At 38.6% G+C, this 19,816-nt stretch overlaps 2 protein-coding genes across 2 annotated transcripts; one reads left to right on the forward strand and one right to left on the reverse strand.

Moving 5' to 3' along the window:
- Positions 1–1,474: 1,474 nt before the first annotated feature.
- LOC145888524 (adenosine 3'-phospho 5'-phosphosulfate transporter 1-like) lies at positions 1,475–5,365 on the reverse strand. Its single transcript, XM_082979288.1, has 7 exons — positions 5,093–5,365; positions 4,643–4,794; positions 4,442–4,560; positions 4,178–4,334; positions 3,647–3,901; positions 2,810–2,980; positions 1,475–2,440 (listed from the first exon to the last, which is right to left on the reverse strand). Exons 1-7 carry the CDS (start codon positions 5,316–5,318, stop codon positions 2,183–2,185), a joined length of 1,338 nt encoding a protein of 445 aa, XP_082835414.1. The 5' UTR covers positions 5,319–5,365; the 3' UTR covers positions 1,475–2,182.
- A 12,754-nt stretch (positions 5,366–18,119) lies between these two features.
- Positions 18,120–19,808, forward strand: LOC145889515 (lipoyl amidotransferase LIPT1, mitochondrial-like). The gene is made up of 3 exons (XM_082980480.1): positions 18,120–18,420; positions 18,699–18,912; positions 19,091–19,808. Exons 1-3 carry the CDS (start codon positions 18,156–18,158, stop codon positions 19,701–19,703), a joined length of 1,092 nt encoding a protein of 363 aa, XP_082836606.1. The 5' UTR covers positions 18,120–18,155; the 3' UTR covers positions 19,704–19,808.
- The last annotated feature ends 8 nt before the right edge of the window (positions 19,809–19,816 follow it).

Below are 19,816 nucleotides of genomic sequence, written 5' to 3' on the forward strand. Positions count from 1 at the left end.
TTTGGTAATGATTTAAACGAACGTTTCTGTCTAAAACATTAACTTCCTATCGGATAAATTGTTGTCGCTGGTAGGAAGACAACGTCCAGTATATTCTTTCAATGCAACTTGGTGATTTTTTTAATATAGATATATTTAACAAATACGCCAGCTATTATGAAAGAGTTTTCAACAGACTGAATTGCTTTACTTTGTAAGTATATGCAACAATTTTACGTAATTTCGACGTAAATTTCATGTTGCGTTTTTTTCTAAAACTGCGTAGTGTCAGAATGCGTTTTGACGAAAATCTTAAAATTGGCATTCTTACGCTATTAACAGAAGAAATAATGATGCTTTTAAACCAGAAACAAAACAAAGATTTTCCTGATATTACAGTTCGAAGAAATCCGCTCTATTCATTGATTTGCCATTGATGTAAACTTCCCCGCTTTGTTTTTATTCCTAAAATAATTCTTCAGGTCAGTCCTATAAAAACGCGTAGCCGAAGCAAGTCGGCCGAGGTATAATCTCACTATAGCCTAACTCACCATCCAAGTAGTTTAAAAAAAATTTAAATTAAAAAATCGAATTTGAAATTTTTTTTTTTAGTGAAGATGACTATACGCAGTTGCAACATACGTCACAGAAACCAGTACTTATATTGCGTAATGTTTTGTGTGTAGCATTGTACAAGTATTGCATAATCCCATACTGTGACTCAAATTATTTAGCCATTGTTCTCAAGAAATGTGATTCATTCAACATCCTGTTAAACACACAAAATGTTCTCCTTTGCCTATGTCACACCACACGTATGTTCTCGTGTTATATTAACCAAAGTGATGTATACGGCACGTGACTAAACCAACCAATAAGCTTCCGATGATCCAAGTATAGATGGTCATGTGCGCCTGTTAATTGAGTTCTTTGCATTGGTTTTTTTGCTTTGGACTTTTTGCATTGGGCTCGACTCTACTCGATTTGGAATCATCGTTCTATCTTCGATCTTCGATTCGGTGACAAGACACTGCTATTATTACTGAGACTCTACAAGCTATTCGCCGGCTTGGGATTTATTCCCACAGCCTGATAATAAACTGTTTACTCGGATTCAACGGTTTGCTGGTGAGTTCGGTAAAACCTCACACAGTCATTCGGAAGTTAGAACGTGTTTATGCGTTCTGGACAATAAACAAAAAACTAATGAATTTTGTTTCAAAAGCTTTTTCGCAGCGTTTATGCAAAATACCACGAAAGTAAAAGGTCCCAACTCAAATAAACAAAATGTATAAATTTAAGCAGGACTTCATAATTTTTACTATAATCTTGTGACAGTGTAAGTTGTGGAAAAAATACATTCCTACTAAACCCCGCGTTAATAAACGTTCTACTATAAATACAATCCGACGTATGATGACGTAGAATAAAGATTTATAATTTGTAACTCAACGTGTTTTGCTAACGTTTTACGCGAGTAACACCGAATTGTTTAAGCTGTGTATTTGTATTGCATTTAAAACAGCCGAAAAACGTAAGATTTGCAAGCAGTATAATAGAATAAATACAAAACTAAATAGATTCACAAAAAGCAAGTACTCAATGCAGTATAATGTTTTTTTTTAATTGAACTGTATTTTAACACCAACAAACTCTTAAAAATCTGGAGCAAGCTTGAGAGCATAGGATGTCAAAAAGAACCAAAGTCAGTAAAACTAATTGGAGCAAATCCAAAACAGTATCATCATGTGTCATTTGAAAAAAAATTCACTTAAGAATGCACAGAAATTTTCTAAAATGAAACAAAACAACAAAGTGGATGCCAGTGAGGTTTGAAACTACAAATTAGAATCAGTTTGGTTTGGTAGAAATGTGACTGGCTATGAAAATAATAATTATATATTTACTGAATAAAAAGCACCAAGTGGTGAAAAAGAGCAGTGGTTTGTTACACTGAGTAACTACACGAACAGTGACTGTGACGAATTAAGAGTTGGGTATTATAAAATTGTAAGGACATTCACAAATGAGAATAAGTTGTTAAAATGCAGTACCTTAGGAACTGAAGACAGATTGAACCGTTTAGCTTTGACTTTAAATACATTAATTTAGTATAGTTTTGCTGTGAGATTGTAAAGCTTCAGTCAGCCCACCCGCAAAATTCCAACATAAGATAAAACAAGAGGCATCACTGGTGCAAAAATCATGCTTTGGCTGAGCTGCTGGTGTTCACCAACTTCTTCAACTTTGCTTTGCGGCTTCGAGCATAAATTCTTAGAAAAAGTGCAGCAAAAACGATGAGAACGCCAAAGAAACCCAGTAGGCCAATCGGATGTCCATAAATCAAACAGGATAACAGGATGGCAAAAGCTTGTCTCAGAGTCATTATAATTGTGAAGACAACAGCTCCATATTCCGAAATTGTGTAAAAAATAAACAGTTGACCAACAGCGGAGCATATCTGCAAAACAAAATGGTACCGTCAGATTTGGCACAAACTAACAGTACTTTACATCTTAATATTATTATAAACTGCTAGTACCCTTTACCCTGGGTTCCGCGAAATCATAAAGAGGCACTCCAAGGGGTTCGGTCAACTCTAAGGGTTTCGAACAAGTCATTAAATCATGACATTAAACAACATAAAATACTACTGCATTACACTAAACAAATCTATTGAACTCCAATGCATTAAATTATGTGGATTGTATGAATGAAAAACACATGTTTTTGTGTAGGGTGTAGAAGTGTTTCATTATTTTTATTTGCCAAGTTGGTACGAAGTGCACCAATAAGAACTAAAAGCTTATTTTTTCTAAACACAACTCACTGATAAAATAACAGAGTGGATTCCAAAGTCCCAATGCCTTGTGATAAATGAAAATGCTTCAAAAAAAGCTCCTTGTTCCAACAAAGAACATGTTGTAAAGATGCAAGAGAAGAGGTTTACACCAAACATCATCTGGATCGATGACATCTTGTGTGTTTTGAAAAGCTCACCCTGCATAGGCACACATGAAAATAAGTTTGAGTGAAAGTTAACTGTAATCTGGTATTACCCAGTTCAGTAAAAATTGCTATGTATAATTGAATAATTTAATGCAAAATTTTGTGTGTTGAGCTAGTAGTTTACAAACTGCACTACAATAAATAGATTAAGTATTTAAAACGCAATGTGCTTAGTTACACATAAACACAGGAATTTAAATCAGTGTATATCCTGTATAAATGTTTCCTGTCACACAATAGCAGCACACTAATCACATTACTGATTTCCCAAGCTCTGTGATACATATAGTGGGATGTTTTTTTGCTTAATAGCAAGCAGGAAAGGACTCAGTTTAAATTCAGGATTCCAACTTATAAAATAACCAGATATCTTGAACTAAACCTTGTACATGTATATTGATACATACTAAAACTTAGCCAAAGTGATAAAGCTAGTAATAATGCAAATCTTTTGAATATGATTATGTTTATTTACAAGGTTGTAATAATACGTTAGCTTTGACTTATTAAACATCCATATTACAGATCATACACTTTCAAGTATATATGTTGAATCATAACCAAACCATATATTTGTGTAGTTTTCAGAGGGTTTGTGGCAACATCCAAACCTGTGTATCACAGAAAAAAACATACATCCTTTCAACTATATATATACCTGCCAATTTGAGGTGAAACTATCAAAAGCCATGTAGCCAAGCATGAGAATAAATCCAGAGAGCAGAATATACATAGTTGGGGAATCAACATCCCCAGTACTGTGTGTATGGGAATCCCCCTGTGACAGAAGAAACACGCTGATGCCCAAAGACAGCATCCCCGCTGTGATCCATTCATACATTTCATACACATTCCCAGACACAACCTTCCCCATCAACATCACTGGTATAACTTTGCATGCCTTGCCAAGAACCTTGGTGGAAATAATAGTGTGATTACTAACCAACATTTCACAATAAAACAGAAAAAACATAGATTAGCAGTAATATATATGTGATGATTATGTGACATAAATGTGAATAAACAATTAGTATCAAACAAGTTATAAAATGCACAACTGTTATCTTATTATTATTATTTGAGAGTCATTTAAACATAATTTAATAAAACAGCATGCCAGTACTTCAAGAGAGAATCAGTTCTATTGTATTACTGTGAAAGAGTTAAATTCAAAGCAACAAATACGTACCTGAGTAGGAAAAGAGACGAACTTAAGTGCTTCATATTGAAACCAACTGCTCATTATGTTGGAGAAGGAGCAAAAAGAGAACTTGTAGAGGGGACAACCATGGCGTGGTTGCCTTGTTGTCATAATGTAGATTCCAGCAACACAAAACGCCAGCAACCTTCACGTAAAAAGATAAGTTAACATATACAGACGCATGTAGACAAAACGTCTACTTCCTGCTATATACAAAGGTAAACTGAAAAAATTGAATATTCAGAAAAATACCTGTTGACAAAAACGAGGAATTGTGAGTTGGTGAACTTCTCCCCAGGAGAATCATCAGTCTTTCCATATTCAAGAGTCATAATTCTCTCTTGTATCACTCCCCAGGTTAGATATGCAACCTGAATCAACGGGACCACAGCAAAAGTAGTTAATGTTAGCAGTAGCATTTTCATTTAAAAAGATAACATGATTAACATTTACCTGCAAACCAAGAGCGCATACCACCAATACAATTGCTTTCGTTTGAAAAGACTTTTCTGCTTTTGGTGCATCTGAAGAAGTCTTAGATTGTTCTGACACAACATCTTCACCAAAGACGCATGTCTTTATGCAAGGATACAAAACTCCACTTCCTGCAAAGGTTATACTACACTATAATCTGGAGTCTTCTCATGACATCAACATTGACCACAGAGAATATAATTCTACTTTCAATGCACAACATTAAGGAAAAACACTTATATCAATGTCCAAACATATGTATAGCCCAGATTGGACTATTTGTAAATTGTACACATACATATTAACGTTTTTCATATTAACCTGTTAACACTATATACTTTTTGCTCAGATTGTCGGCAAATTTATGCACAACGTTTTTCCTAATCTGCAACCATTATACAAATACAAGCCAAAAGTATAATTCTTCACCTCTTTCATTGTACTTCACCTTCCTAAGGTAGGATATTAGAATATACGCTGGTACAACGACTGAGGCATATCCGAACAAATTGAAAATAAGACGAACCAGCCAAAGATCGCTGTATACTGACGTTGGCCCTTCTGCGGGTACAGGAGGGGCACGAACTGTATAAAAAGTAGCCACAAATAGAAAGAACAAAATACTGGATATATGCTTCATTATGTACTGCTTCATTGTTCATTCATACTCCTAACAATGAGTATCGTTGCAGCTTTTTCACCACCCTCATTCTGGCAGAATTCTGGCAGAATAATTTTGCAAATTTGCCACATTCTACAAGGTACAACAGGCATTTACTCAAAAATTGTTTTTTTTGGATTAGAATCAAATTACAGAGATGAGCAAGCAGATCAAACCTCAAAAAACATTTAAACAACATTTTCCGCAGCTGTATCAATCAAAAAAATCGCGAATTAAAAAAATCGCCTGGTTTTGCGATTCAGCATAATGGCGGCATGCGAAAAACTAGTCTAATACAAAGAATTCTGCTCGGCGTTCTGGCAATAGGTGCCAATATTGACCAATATCAAGAGAACGGAAATTTAATTCTCTACAACATGCAATTAACAAATTTGAAATTAAGGTGCCGGATGACCTTCAAATCGCCGATTGAAGACGACCCGCTTTGAGCGAATCAGCAGCGTAATGGCGTAATGTCGGCATGCGAAAAACTTCCCTATTAAAACAATTCTGCTCGGCGTTCTGGCAATAGGTGCCAATATTGACCAATATCAAGAGAACGGAAATTTAATTCTCTACAACATGCAATTAACAAATTTGAAATTAAGGTGCCGGATGACCTTCAAATCGCCGATTGAAGACGACCCGCTTTGAGCGAATCAGCGGCGTAATGGCGTAATGTCGGCATGCGAAAAACTTCCCTATTAAAACAATTCTGCTCGATGTTCTCGCAATAGGTGCCAATATTGACCAATATCAAGAGAACGGAAATTTAATTCTCTACAACATGCAATTAACAAATTTGAAATTAAGGTGCCGGATGACCTTCAAATCGCCGATTGAAGACGACCCGCTTTGAGCGAATCAGCGGCGTAATGGCGTAATGTCGGCATGCGAAAAACTTCCCTATTAAAACAATTCTGCTCGGCGTTCTCGCAATAGGTGCCAATATTGACCAATATCAAGAGAACGGAAATTTAATTCTCTACAACATGCAATTAACAAATTTGAAATTAAGGTGCCGGATGACCTTCAAATCGCCGATTGAAGACGACCCGCTTTGAGCGAATCAGCGGCGTAATGGCGTAATGTCGGCATGCGAAAAACTTCCCTATTAAAACAATTCTGCTCGGCGTTCTCGCAATAGGTGCCAATATTGACCAATATCAAGAGAACGGAAATTTAATTCTCTACAACATGCAATTAACAAATTTGAAATTAAGGTGCCGGATGACCTTCAAATCGCCCATTGAAGACGACCCGCTTTGAGCGAATCAGCAGCGTAATGGCGTAATGTCGGCATGCGAAAAACTTCCCTATTAAAACAATTCTGCTCGGCGTTCTCGCAATAGGTGCCAATATTGACCAATATCAAGAGAACGGAAATTTAATTCTCTACAACATGCAATGTGATTAGTAAATCAAATCTGGATCAAAAAAACCAAAGGCCCCTGGCAGGCTGTCGATCGCACACCGTATCAATAATAATGTATTAAAATCCAAACACAGCAATCTTCAGACAGCTCAGATCGATTTATTTAGAGAAAAATATATTTCGCCTAAAACGGCATCATCAGTTTCTCCATTTACCAAAACTGCCTTATTGATTCTATTTGAATAAGGCAGTTTTGGTAAATGGAGAAACTGATGATGCCGTTTTAGGCGAAATATATTTTTCTCTAAATAAATCGATCTGAGCTGTCTGAAGATTGCTGTGTTTGGATTTTAATACATTACTACAACATGCAATTAACAAATTTGAAATTAAGGTACCGGATGACCTTCAAATCGCCGATTGAAGACGACCCGCTTTGAGCGAATCAGCAGCGTAATGGCGTAATGTCGGCATGCGAAAAACTTCCTTATTAAAACAATTCTGCCCGGCGTTCTCGCAATAGGTGCCAATATTGACCAATATCAAGAGAACGGAAATTTAATTCTCTACAACATGCAATTAACAAATTTGAAATTAAGGTGCCGGATGACCTTCAAATCGCCGATTGAAGACGCCCCGGTTTGAGCGAATCAGCAGCGTAATGGCGTAATGTCGGCATGCGAAAAACTTCCCTATTAAAACAATTCTGCTCGGCGTTCTGGCAATAGGTGCCAATATTGACCAATATCAAGAGAACGGAAATTTAATTCTCTACAACATGCAATTAACAAATTTGAAATTAAGGTGCCGGATGACCTTCAAATCGCCGATTGAAGACGACCCGCTTTGAGCGAATCAGCAGCGTAATGGCGTAATGTCGGCATGCGAAAAACTTCCCTATTAAAACAATTCTGCTCGGCGTTCTGGCAATAGGTGCCAATATTGACTAATATCAAGAGAACGGAAATTTAATTCTCTACAACATGCAATTAACAAATTTGAAATTAAGGTGCCGGATGACCTTCAAATCGCCGATTGAAGACGACCCGCTTTGAGCGAATCAGCAGCGTAATGGCGTAATGGCGTAATGTCGGCATGCGAAAAACTTCCCTATTAAAACAATTCTGCTCGGCGTTCTCGCAATAGGTGCCAATATTGACCAATATCAAGAGAACGGAAATTTAATTCTCTACAACATGCAATTAACAAATTTGAAATTAAGGTGCCGGATGACCTTCAAATCGCCGATTGAAGACGACCCGCTTTGAGCGAATCAGCAGCATAATGGCGTAATGTCGGCATGCGAAAAACTTCCCTATTAAAACAATTCTGCTCGGCGTTCTGGCAATAGGTGCCAATATTGACCAATATCAAGAGAACGGAAATTTAATTCTCTACAACATGCAATTAACAAATTTGAAATTAAGGTGCCGGATGACCTTCAAATCGCCGATTGAAGACGACCCGCTTTGAGCGAATCAGCGGCGTAATGGCGTAATGTCGGCATGCGAAAAACTTCCCTATTAAAACAATTCTGCTCGGCGTTCTCGCAATAGGTGCCAATATTGACCAATATCAAGAGAACGGAAATTTAATTCTCTACAACATGCAATTAACAAATTTGAAATTAAGGGGCCGGATGACCTTCAAATCGCCGATTGAAGACGACCCGCTTTGAGCGAATCAGCAGCGTAATGGCGTAATGTCGGCATGCGAAAAACTTCCCTATTAAAACAATTCTGCTCGGCGTTCTGGCAATAGGTGCCAATATTGACCAATATCAAGAGAACGGAAATTTAATTCTCTACAACATGCAATTAACAAATTTGAAATTAAGGTGCCGGATGACCTTCAAATCGCCGATTGAAGACGACCCGCTTTGAGCGAATCAGCAGCGTAATGGCGTAATGTCGGCATGCGAAAAACTTCCCTATTAAAACAATTCTGCTCGGCGTTCTGGCAATAGGTGCCAATATTGACCAATATCAAGAGAACGGAAATTTAATTCTCTACAACATGCAATTAACAAATTTGAAATTAAGGTGCCGGATGACCTTCAAATCGCCGATTGAAGACGACCCGCTTTGAGCGAATCAGCAGCGTAATGGCGTAATGTCGGCATGCGAAAAACTTCCCTATTAAAACAATTCTGCTCGGCGTTCTCGCAATAGGTGCCAATATTGACCAATATCAAGAGAACGGAAATTTATTTATTGTTTCCTAATACATATTTTGCTATATTTATGTGTAGCTGATGGATTGTTTTCTTCATTTCTTTGTCATGTGCTGTTCAGATAAAATTGCAAATGGAACAAAATAAAAAGGTATGTAAGATGCACAATGCTTTATGTTGGTTTATTACATAAGTTACACACTTACTAAAATATGTTTATTGGTGTAATAACAACTTATTTATGTGTTGCATTATTTTTTGGGGAAAACAGACCTGTACAGTAAAACCTGCTGAATGCATGAACCAAGTGTAGCACAGTCTGGACTGAAGGACCAAACTTGATTACACCATAAGCCTTCTAAATTTATAACTTTGGCAGTATGCAAGTACAACATGTGTTCAATCACATTTGCACATATCAGCAAACTTGGCAATAATACACCACTTTATTTGTAAAAAATTGTATTTGTTAAATTCCGGGGCCGGGCCACGTAGCAGCCTTCGACATGCTACAAAATGTTGATTTGCGGACTGCAGTTTGTACACCCTTGGTGTAAACAAATACAAAACATTTTTGCTACATGTTTAGATGATGGATTGCTTTCTACATTTCTTTTTCATGTGCTCTTTGGATAAAATGGCAACAAATTTTAGAGGTATGTGACATATATAACGCTAAATACTATTTTTTCCAATACACACAAACATATTTATTTACTGTTTATCCTGTGACATCTGTTGCATAATTTATTTCTGTGACAAAATACTTTAAAAAAAATATGCTCTATTTTCTGTGCAGGTCGTGATTCATTTCTTCACTGTTCAGTTCGAAAAAAAAGGAAAAGTTGAATTGTGATGGTTACTTTTGAGGAAAAAAAAAATTGAAAATGTAGTGTAATTCATACTACACCTGACAAATTCCTGCAAATGTGTCATTGATAGGGGAGTCAGGAGATAATAGGAGGGAGGTTATTAAAAAATTTTCATGTTAGGTACCACGAATCCATACGGGTTGATAAACTTTTCGGTATCTGAGATCAAATCCTAATAGAATGCAACAGTACGGTCAAACGATAACGCGCGAAATATGTCCTCATCAACGTCAATGCGTCATAAGGGACAAACAAAAAGAAAGGCAATCTTCGACCAAAACGAATTTCAATGCCAGGACCAAACTTTATTTTATGAAAATAGGACTAAAGACCGCATATCAGCAACTCTATTAAAATAGTTTTGCCCGCGGGGATTGCCCGTCTTGTACTCCTGCGTCATAGAGATTCTCAGTTTCGTCACAAGGCAACCGGTGATGCATTGGGGTCAATTTTCTGGTTGAATGAGCAAGAAGTCACGTGGTATAGCGATTTTCAGCGTGTTAGGTGCAGTTTTAGTGCATTTTTTGTTTTAATAGGGAAGTTTTTCGCATGCCGGCATTACGCCATTACGCTGCTGATTCGCTCAAAGCGGGTCGTCTTCAATCGGCGATTTGAAGGTCATCCGGCACCTTAATTTCAAATTTGTTAATTGCATGTTGTAGAGAATTAAATTTCCGTTCTCTTGATATTGGTCAATATTGGCACCTATTGCGAGAACGCCGAGCAGAATTGTTTTAATAGGGAAGTTTTTCGCATGCCGACATTACGCCATTACGCTGCTGATTCGCTCAAAGCGGGTCGTCTTCAATCGGCGATTTGAAGGTCATCCGGCACCTTAATTTCAAATTTGTTAATTGCATGTTGTAGAGAATTAAATTTCCGTTCTCTTGATATTGGTCAATATTGGCACCTGTTGCCAGAACGCCGAGCAGAATTGTTTTAGTAGGGAAGTTTTTCGCATGCCGGCATTACGCCATTACGCTGCTGATTCGCTCAAAGCGGGTCGTCTTCAATCGGCGATTTGAAGGTCATCCGGCACCTTAATTTCAAATTTGTTAATTGCATGTTGTAGAGAATTAAATTTCCGTTCTCTTGATATTGGTCAATATTGGCACCTATTGCGAGAACGCCGAGCAGAATTGTTTTAATAGGGAAGTTTTTCGCATGCCGACATTACGCCATTACGCTGCTGATTCGCTCAAAGCGGGTCGTCTTCAATCGGCGATTTGAAGGTCATCCGGCACCTTAATTTCAAATTTGTTAATTGCATGTTGTAGAGAATTAAATTTCCGTTCTCTTGATATTGGTCAATATTGGCACCTGTTGCCAGAACGCCGAGCAGAATTGTTTTAGTAGGGAAGTTTTTCGCATGCCGGCATTACGCCATTACGCTGCTGATTCGCTCAAAGCGGGTCGTCTTCAATCGGCGATTTGAAGGTCATCCGGCACCTTAATTTCAAATTTGTTAATTGCATGTTGTAGAGAATTAAATTTCCGTTCTCTTGATATTGGTCAATATTGGCACCTATTGCCAGAACGCCGAGCAGAATTGTTTTAATAGGGAAGTTTTTCGCATGCCGACATTACGCCATTACGCTGCTGATTCGCTCAAAGCGGGTCGTCTTCAATCGGCGATTTGAAGGTCATCCGGCACCTTAATTTCAAATTTGTTAATTGCATGTTGTAGAGAATTAAATTTCCGTTCTCTTGATATTGGTCAATATTGGCACCTATTGCGAGAACGCCGAGCAGAATTGTTTTAGTAGGGAAGTTTTTCGCATGCCGACATTACGCCATTACGCTGCTGATTCGCTCAAAGCGGGTCGTCTTCAATCGGCGATTTGAAGGTCATCCGGCACCTTAATTTCAAATTTGTTAATTGCATGTTGTAGAGAATTAAATTTCCGTTCTCTTGATATTGGTCAATATTGGCACCTCTTGCGAGAACGCCGAGCAGAATTGTTTTAATAGGGAAGTTTTTCGCATGCCGACATTACGCCATTACGCTGCTGATTCGCTCAAAGCGGGTCGTCTTCAATCGGCGATTTGAAGGTCATCCGGCACCTTAATTTCAAATTTGTTAATTGCATGTTGTAGAGAATTAAATTTCCGTTCTCTTGATATTGGTCAATATTGGCACCTGTTGCCAGAACGCCGAGCAGAATTGTTTTAGTAGGGAAGTTTTTCGCATGCCGGCATTACGCCATTACGCTGCTGATTCGCTCAAAGCGGGTCGTCTTCAATCGGCGATTTGAAGGTCATCCGGCACCTTAATTTCAAATTTGTTAATTGCATGTTGTAGAGAATTAAATTTCCGTTCTCTTGATATTGGTCAATATTGGCACCTATTGCCAGAACGCCGAGCAGAATTGTTTTAATAGGGAAGTTTTTCGCATGCCGACATTACGCCATTACGCTGCTGATTCGCTCAAAGCGGGTCGTCTTCAATCGGCGATTTGAAGGTCATCCGGCACCTTAATTTCAAATTTGTTAATTGCATGTTGTAGAGAATTAAATTTCCGTTCTCTTGATATTGGTCAATATTGGCACCTGTTGCCAGAACGCCGAGCAGAATTGTTTTAGTAGGGAAGTTTTTCGCATGCCGGCATTACGCCATTACGCTGCTGATTCGCTCAAAGCGGGTCGTCTTCAATCGGCGATTTGAAGGTCATCCGGCACCTTAATTTCAAATTTGTTAATTGCATGTTGTAGAGAATTAAATTTCCGTTCTCTTGATATTGGTCAATATTGGCACCTATTGCGAGAACGCCGAGCAGAATTGTTTTAATAGGGAAGTTTTTCGCATGCCGACATTACGCCATTACGCTGCTGATTCGCTCAAAGCGGGTCGTCTTCAATCGGCGATTTGAAGGTCATCCGGCACCTTAATTTCAAATTTGTTAATTGCATGTTGTAGAGAATTAAATTTCCGTTCTCTTGATATTGGTCAATATTGGCACCTGTTGCCAGAACGCCGAGCAGAATTGTTTTAGTAGGGAAGTTTTTCGCATGCCGGCATTACGCCATTACGCTGCTGATTCGCTCAAAGCGGGTCGTCTTCAATCGGCGATTTGAAGGTCATCCGGCACCTTAATTTCAAATTTGTTAATTGCATGTTGTAGAGAATTAAATTTCCGTTCTCTTGATATTGGTCAATATTGGCACCTATTGCGAGAACGCCGAGCAGAATTGTTTTAATAGGGAAGTTTTTCGCATGCCGACATTACGCCATTACGCTGCTGATTCGCTCAAAGCGGGTCGTCTTCAATCGGCGATTTGAAGGTCATCCGGCACCTTAATTTCAAATTTGTTAATTGCATGTTGTAGAGAATTAAATTTCCGTTCTCTTGATATTGGTCAATATTGGCACCTGTTGCCAGAACGCCGAGCAGAATTGTTTTAGTAGGGAAGTTTTTCGCATGCCGGCATTACGCCATTACGCTGCTGATTCGCTCAAAGCGGGTCGTCTTCAATCGGCGATTTGAAGGTCATCCGGCACCTTAATTTCAAATTTGTTAATTGCATGTTGTAGAGAATTAAATTTCCGTTCTCTTGATATTGGTCAATATTGGCACCTATTGCCAGAACGCCGAGCAGAATTGTTTTAATAGGGAAGTTTTTCGCATGCCGACATTACGCCATTACGCTGCTGATTCGCTCAAAGCGGGTCGTCTTCAATCGGCGATTTGAAGGTCATCCGGCACCTTAATTTCAAATTTGTTAATTGCATGTTGTAGAGAATTAAATTTCCGTTCTCTTGATATTGGTCAATATTGGCACCTATTGCGAGAACGCCGAGCAGAATTGTTTTAGTAGGGAAGTTTTTCGCATGCCGACATTACGCCATTACGCTGCTGATTCGCTCAAAGCGGGTCGTCTTCAATCGGCGATTTGAAGGTCATCCGGCACCTTAATTTCAAATTTGTTAATTGCATGTTGTAGAGAATTAAATTTCCGTTCTCTTGATATTGGTCAATATTGGCACCTCTTGCGAGAACGCCGAGCAGAATTGTTTTAATAGGGAAGTTTTTCGCATGCCGACATTACGCCATTACGCTGCTGATTCGCTCAAAGCGGGTCGTCTTCAATCGGCGATTTGAAGGTCATCCGGCACCTTAATTTCAAATTTGTTAATTGCATGTTGTAGAGAATTAAATTTCCGTTCTCTTGATATTGGTCAATATTGGCACCTGTTGCCAGAACGCCGAGCAGAATTGTTTTAGTAGGGAAGTTTTTCGCATGCCGGCATTACGCCATTACGCTGCTGATTCGCTCAAAGCGGGTCGTCTTCAATCGGCGATTTGAAGGTCATCCGGCACCTTAATTTCAAATTTGTTAATTGCATGTTGTAGAGAATTAAATTTCCGTTCTCTTGATATTGGTCAATATTGGCACCTATTGCCAGAACGCCGAGCAGAATTGTTTTAATAGGGAAGTTTTTCGCATGCCGACATTACGCCATTACGCTGCTGATTCGCTCAAAGCGGGTCGTCTTCAATCGGCGATTTGAAGGTCATCCGGCACCTTAATTTCAAATTTGTTAATTGCATGTTGTAGAGAATTAAATTTCCGTTCTCTTGATATTGGTCAATATTGGCACCTATTGCGAGAACGCCGAGCAGAATTGTTTTAGTAGGGAAGTTTTTCGCATGCCGACATTACGCCATTACGCTGCTGATTCGCTCAAAGCGGGTCGTCTTCAATCGGCGATTTGAAGGTCATCCGGCACCTTAATTTCAAATTTGTTAATTGCATGTTGTAGAGAATTAAATTTCCGTTCTCTTGATATTGGTCAATATTGGCACCTCTTGCGAGAACGCCGAGCAGAATTGTTTTAATAGGGAAGTTTTTCGCATGCCGACATTACGCCATTACGCTGCTGATTCGCTCAAAGCGGGTCGTCTTCAATCGGCGATTTGAAGGTCATCCGGCACCTTAATTTCAAATTTGTTAATTGCATGTTGTAGAGAATTAAATTTCCGTTCTCTTGATATTGGTCAATATTGGCACCTGTTGCCAGAACGCCGAGCAGAATTGTTTTAGTAGGGAAGTTTTTCGCATGCCGGCATTACGCCATTACGCTGCTGATTCGCTCAAAGCGGGTCGTCTTCAATCGGCGATTTGAAGGTCATCCGGCACCTTAATTTCAAATTTGTTAATTGCATGTTGTAGAGAATTAAATTTCCGTTCTCTTGATATTGGTCAATATTGGCACCTATTGCCAGAACGCCGAGCAGAATTGTTTTAATAGGGAAGTTTTTCGCATGCCGACATTACGCCATTACGCTGCTGATTCGCTCAAAGCGGGTCGTCTTCAATCGGCGATTTGAAGGTCATCCGGCACCTTAATTTCAAATTTGTTAATTGCATGTTGTAGAGAATTAAATTTCCGTTCTCTTGATATTGGTCAATATTGGCACCTATTGCGAGAACGCCGAGCAGAATTGTTTTAGTAGGGAAGTTTTTCGCATGCCGACATTACGCCATTACGCTGCTGATTCGCTCAAAGCGGGTCGTCTTCAATCGGCGATTTGAAGGTCATCCGGCACCTTAATTTCAAATTTGTTAATTGCATGTTGTAGAGAATTAAATTTCCGTTCTCTTGATATTGGTCAATATTGGCACCTATTGCGAGAACGCCGAGCAGAATTGTTTTAATAGGGAAGTTTTTCGCATGCCGACATTACGCCATTACGCTGCTGATTCGCTCAAAGCGGGTCGTCTTCAATCGGCGATTTGAAGGTCATCCGGCACCTTAATTTCAAATTTGTTAATTGCATGTTGTAGAGAATTAAATTTCCGTTCTCTTGATATTGGTCAATATTGGCACCTGTTGCCAGAACGCCGAGCAGAATTGTTTTAGTAGGGAAGTTTTTCGCATGCCGGCATTACGCCATTACGCTGCTGATTCGCTCAAAGCGGGTCGTCTTCAATCGGCGATTTGAAGGTCATCCGGCACCTTAATTTCAAATTTGTTAATTGCATGTTGTAGAGAATTAAATTTCCGTTCTCTTGATATTGGTCAATATTGGCACCTATTGCGAGAACGCCGAGCAGAATTGTTTTAATAGGGAAGTTTTTCGCATGCCGACATTACGCCATTACGCTGCTGATTCGCTCAAAGCGGGTCGTCTTCAATCGGCGATTTGAAGGTCATCCGGCACCTTAATTTCAAATTTGTTAATTGCATGTTGTAGAGAATTAAATTTCCGTTCTCTTGATATTGGTCAATATTGGCACCTATTGCGAGAACGCCGAGCAGAATTGTTTTAGTAGGGAAGTTTTTCGCATGCCGACATTACGCCATTACGCTGCTGATTCGCTCAAAGCGGGTCGTCTTCAATCGGCGATTTGAAGGTCATCCGGCACCTTAATTTCAAATTTGTTAATTGCATGTTGTAGAGAATTAAATTTCCGTTCTCTTGATATTGGTCAATATTGGCACCTATTGCCAGAACGCCGAGCAGAATTGTTTTAATAGGGAAGTTTTTCGCATGCCGACATTACGCCATTACGCTGCTGATTCGCTCAAAGCGGGTCGTCTTCAATCGGCGATTTGAAGGTCATCCGGCACCTTAATTTCAAATTTGTTAATTGCATGTTGTAGAGAATTAAATTTCCGTTCTCTTGATATTGGTCAATATTGGCACCTATTGCGAAAACGCCGAGCAGAATTGTTTTAATAGGGAAGTTTTTCGCATGCCGACATTACGCCATTACGCTGCTGATTCGCTCAAAGCGGGTCGTCTTCAATCGGCGATTTGAAGGTCATCCGGCACCTTAATTTCAAATTTGTTAATTGCATGTTGTAGAGAATTAAATTTCCGTTCTCTTGATATTGGTCAATATTGGCACCTATTGCGAGAACGCCGAGCAGAATTGTTTTAGTAGGGAAGTTTTTCGCATGCCGACATTACGCCATTACGCTGCTGATTCGCTCAAAGCGGGTCGTCTTCAATCGGCGATTTGAAGGTCATCCGGCACCTTAATTTCAAATTTGTTAATTGCATGTTGTAGAGAATTAAATTTCCGTTCTCTTGATATTGGTCAATATTGGCACCTATTGCGAGAACGCCGAGCAGAATTGTTTTAATAGGGAAGTTTTTCGCATGCCGACATTACGCCATTACGCTGCTGATTCGCTCAAAGCGGGTCGTCTTCAATCGGCGATTTGAAGGTCATCCGGCACCTTAATTTCAAATTTGTTAATTGCATGTTGTAGAGAATTAAATTTCCGTTCTCTTGATATTGGTCAATATTGGCACCTGTTGCCAGAACGCCGAGCAGAATTGTTTTAATAGGGAAGTTTTTCGCATGCCGACATTACGCCATTACGCTGCTGATTCGCTCAAAGCGGGTCGTCTTCAATCGGCGATTTGAAGGTCATCCGGCACCTTAATTTCAAATTTGTTAATTGCATGTTGTAGAGAATTAAATTTCCGTTCTCTTGATATTGGTCAATATTGGCACCTATTGCCAGAACGCCGAGCAGAATTCTTTGTATTAGACTAGTTTTTCGCATGCCGCCATTATGCTGAATCGCAAAACCAGGCGATTTTTTTAATTCGCGATTTTTTTGATTGATACAGCTGCGGAAAATGTTGTTCAAATGTTTTTTGAGGTTTGATCTGCTTGCTCATCTCTGTAATTTGATTCTAATCAAAAAAAAAACAATTTTTGAGTAAATGCCTGTTGTACCTTGTAGAATGTGGCAAATTTGCAAAATTATTCTGCCAGAATTCTGCCAGAATGAGGGTGGTGCTTTTTCTACTTGTCGTACATCTACTATGTGTCTGCTCATGCATGACGTATGTTGTGACGTACGCTAGTCGTTGGAGCGTAGAATAATAGTACTTTTTTGATGAAAAGTAATAGAAATTTTTTTGCATAAAAGCGATGTCGTACAGCCTTGTCAATTGTTTCAATTCATATTCTTCGTTATTTAATTGTAATTTTAACTCTTTAACTACTTAAAAGCGCCTGTCTCAAAAAAATTTGGTGGTTGCTAACTTTTCAAGCATAATGGGTGATTCCAATGTTGGCAACCTGTTCATTGTATTCATCAATTAACCTACTGTATTGTTATTTAAGTTTACTTTATCGTTTACAAACCTATCTACGTGATGTATTTAGTTACATCGATTTTTAACTAAAGTCAAGAACTTGCGAGATCGTTACAAACCCCTAAAGTTTTCGAATTTAGCCATATTCCGCAGTACAAATGCATTATCTTATTGCACGTATTTTCATTTAAAGATTTAAATTTAATTCAAAAATTTGTAGTCGTTTGATAAAAGTAACTTTTGTGTTAACGGTGCTTGCGTGACCGCGGGTGCTTTCCCTGAACGGAATTTGAAAAAAAATGATAAAGAAGAAAACATGTTTATGTTTTTGCCATAATAACATTCAGTATGTTATTCAAAGTGCGGTCGCAAAAACTATTTAGCACTGTGCTCGCTGCGTCACCTGCAATTTTATCCTTACGTGGCTTATCCCAAAAGAAGTGTGTTATTTACCACACCGGAAATGTGAATCCCTACGAAAATCTTGCGTTTGAGCAATGGTTGTACGAAAATGAAAGTTTTGTCGAAAAGGACGGTCTCTTTGTCTGGAGAAATGAGCCTTGTGTGGTGATAGGCCGACACCAAAATCCATGGAAAGAGACACATGTTCCATGTATGCTGTGAATAAGTGATGCATCTGTAGATACAAGTTCCCTAATTTACTTTAGTAATCCTTACAATACCTTTGTGGGCATTGTGAGTATATGTTTAAGTGCTTGCATTTTTTCTGATTAGTTTTCTGATATTAGGTAATGCTTACATTGCTTACAACGCAACAGGATTTTGGATGGAGAGCATTACTAACTGTCTGCTGTATAGTGAACATAGAATATGCATTTGCTGTGTAAACTATTTTGTTTATGCTGTACTAAGTCAGTTATATCTTTACAGTACTCAACAAGGACAATGTCAAACTGTGTCGTCGTAGCAGCGGTGGTGGGGCAGTTTATCACGATCTTGGAAATGTCAACTTCACTTTTTTCACTGACAGAGCAAGTTACGTCAGAAAACCAAATCTTCAAACAATTGTTGATGGAATTTTGAACAAATGGCCCCACACCGATCTCTCCATTAATTGCAGACATGACATCATGTTGAAAGAAATGTATGAGTACACTGGAGTGTGTTTGAGAATAGTAAAGAGATAAACCTGAAAGCCTACATAACGCATGTTTTCTTGGTATTAGAACAACAAATATGAACAGTTAATGTCCTTATAAAACCAACAAAAATGATACACTTCCGTTTAACTGGGTTTTACAAAATGTACTTTTGTTTTCTAGTTTCAAAATATCTGGATCTTCGGCAAAACTGGGGCCGAAAACTGCTTACCACCATTGTACATTGCTAGTGAACTCGGACAAAGATAATTTGTTGAAATACCTGACCAGCAAACCTTTCAGTTTCCATTGCAAATCAACTGAAAGCATCAGGTCTTCTGTATCGAATTTATGTGACGAAAACCCTTTGATAAGTTTCGAGGATGTGAGAAACTGTGTGTCGGAGAGTTATGCCTCCAAGCATGTCGAGTCACAAGTTTTTGCAGTGGAAGACATGTATAAAGATCCAGTGGTGCAAAAAATTTCAAGCACACTACAAGAGTGGGACTGGCAGTTTGGCAAGACGCCTTATTTTAGCATAGAAAAAGAGTTCTTTTCAGATAAATTAGGTTTGATTGCCATATTGGTCTCAATTAAACATGGAATTATAGATGATATATCAATAAAATCAACTAAACTAAATGCTGATATTACAAGGGATTTTTCGGAATTGTTAGTTGGTGTTCGGTTTTCATATAGTGATGTTTTTAGTGTAATGAAAGACAATGAATTTGGTATCAATCCACTTAAACAGTTCAATTTTTTATCTAAAGCTGTTATGCAGTTTTTATGTTAAAGTTAAATTTGTTGTGCCAATATCCAACATTTTTTGTTTGTTGCATTGAGTAGAGTTCATGTTTTCTTTAGTTACACAAATTAAAGTGTTTCTGATTTTCATAATAAAGAGTT

The sequence above is a fragment of the Ascidia mentula genome, chromosome 2 (assembly GCF_947561715.1).
Source record: "Ascidia mentula chromosome 2, kaAscMent1.1, whole genome shotgun sequence".
NCBI lineage: Eukaryota > Metazoa > Chordata > Ascidiacea > Phlebobranchia > Ascidiidae > Ascidia > Ascidia mentula.

Coding starts and splice junctions, on each gene's coding strand:
- LOC145889515 (XM_082980480.1), top strand. CDS start 18,156: ATGTTATTCAAAGTGCGGTCGCAAAAACTATTTAGCACTGTGCTCGCT. Junction 18,421..18,698: donor GAAAGAGACACATGTTCCAT/GTATGCTGTGAA, acceptor ATATCTTTACAG/TACTCAACAAGGACAATGTC. Junction 18,913..19,090: donor GACATCATGTTGAAAGAAAT/GTATGAGTACAC, acceptor TTTGTTTTCTAG/TTTCAAAATATCTGGATCTT.
- LOC145888524 (XM_082979288.1), bottom strand. CDS start 5,318: ATGAAGCAGTACATAATGAAGCATATATCCAGTATTTTGTTCTTTCTA. Junction 4,335..4,441: donor TTCCTCGTTTTTGTCAACAG/GTATTTTTCTGA, acceptor TTTTACGTGAAG/GTTGCTGGCGTTTTGTGTTG. Junction 3,902..4,177: donor TCGTCTCTTTTCCTACTCAG/GTACGTATTTGT, acceptor ATTTCCACCAAG/GTTCTTGGCAAGGCATGCAA.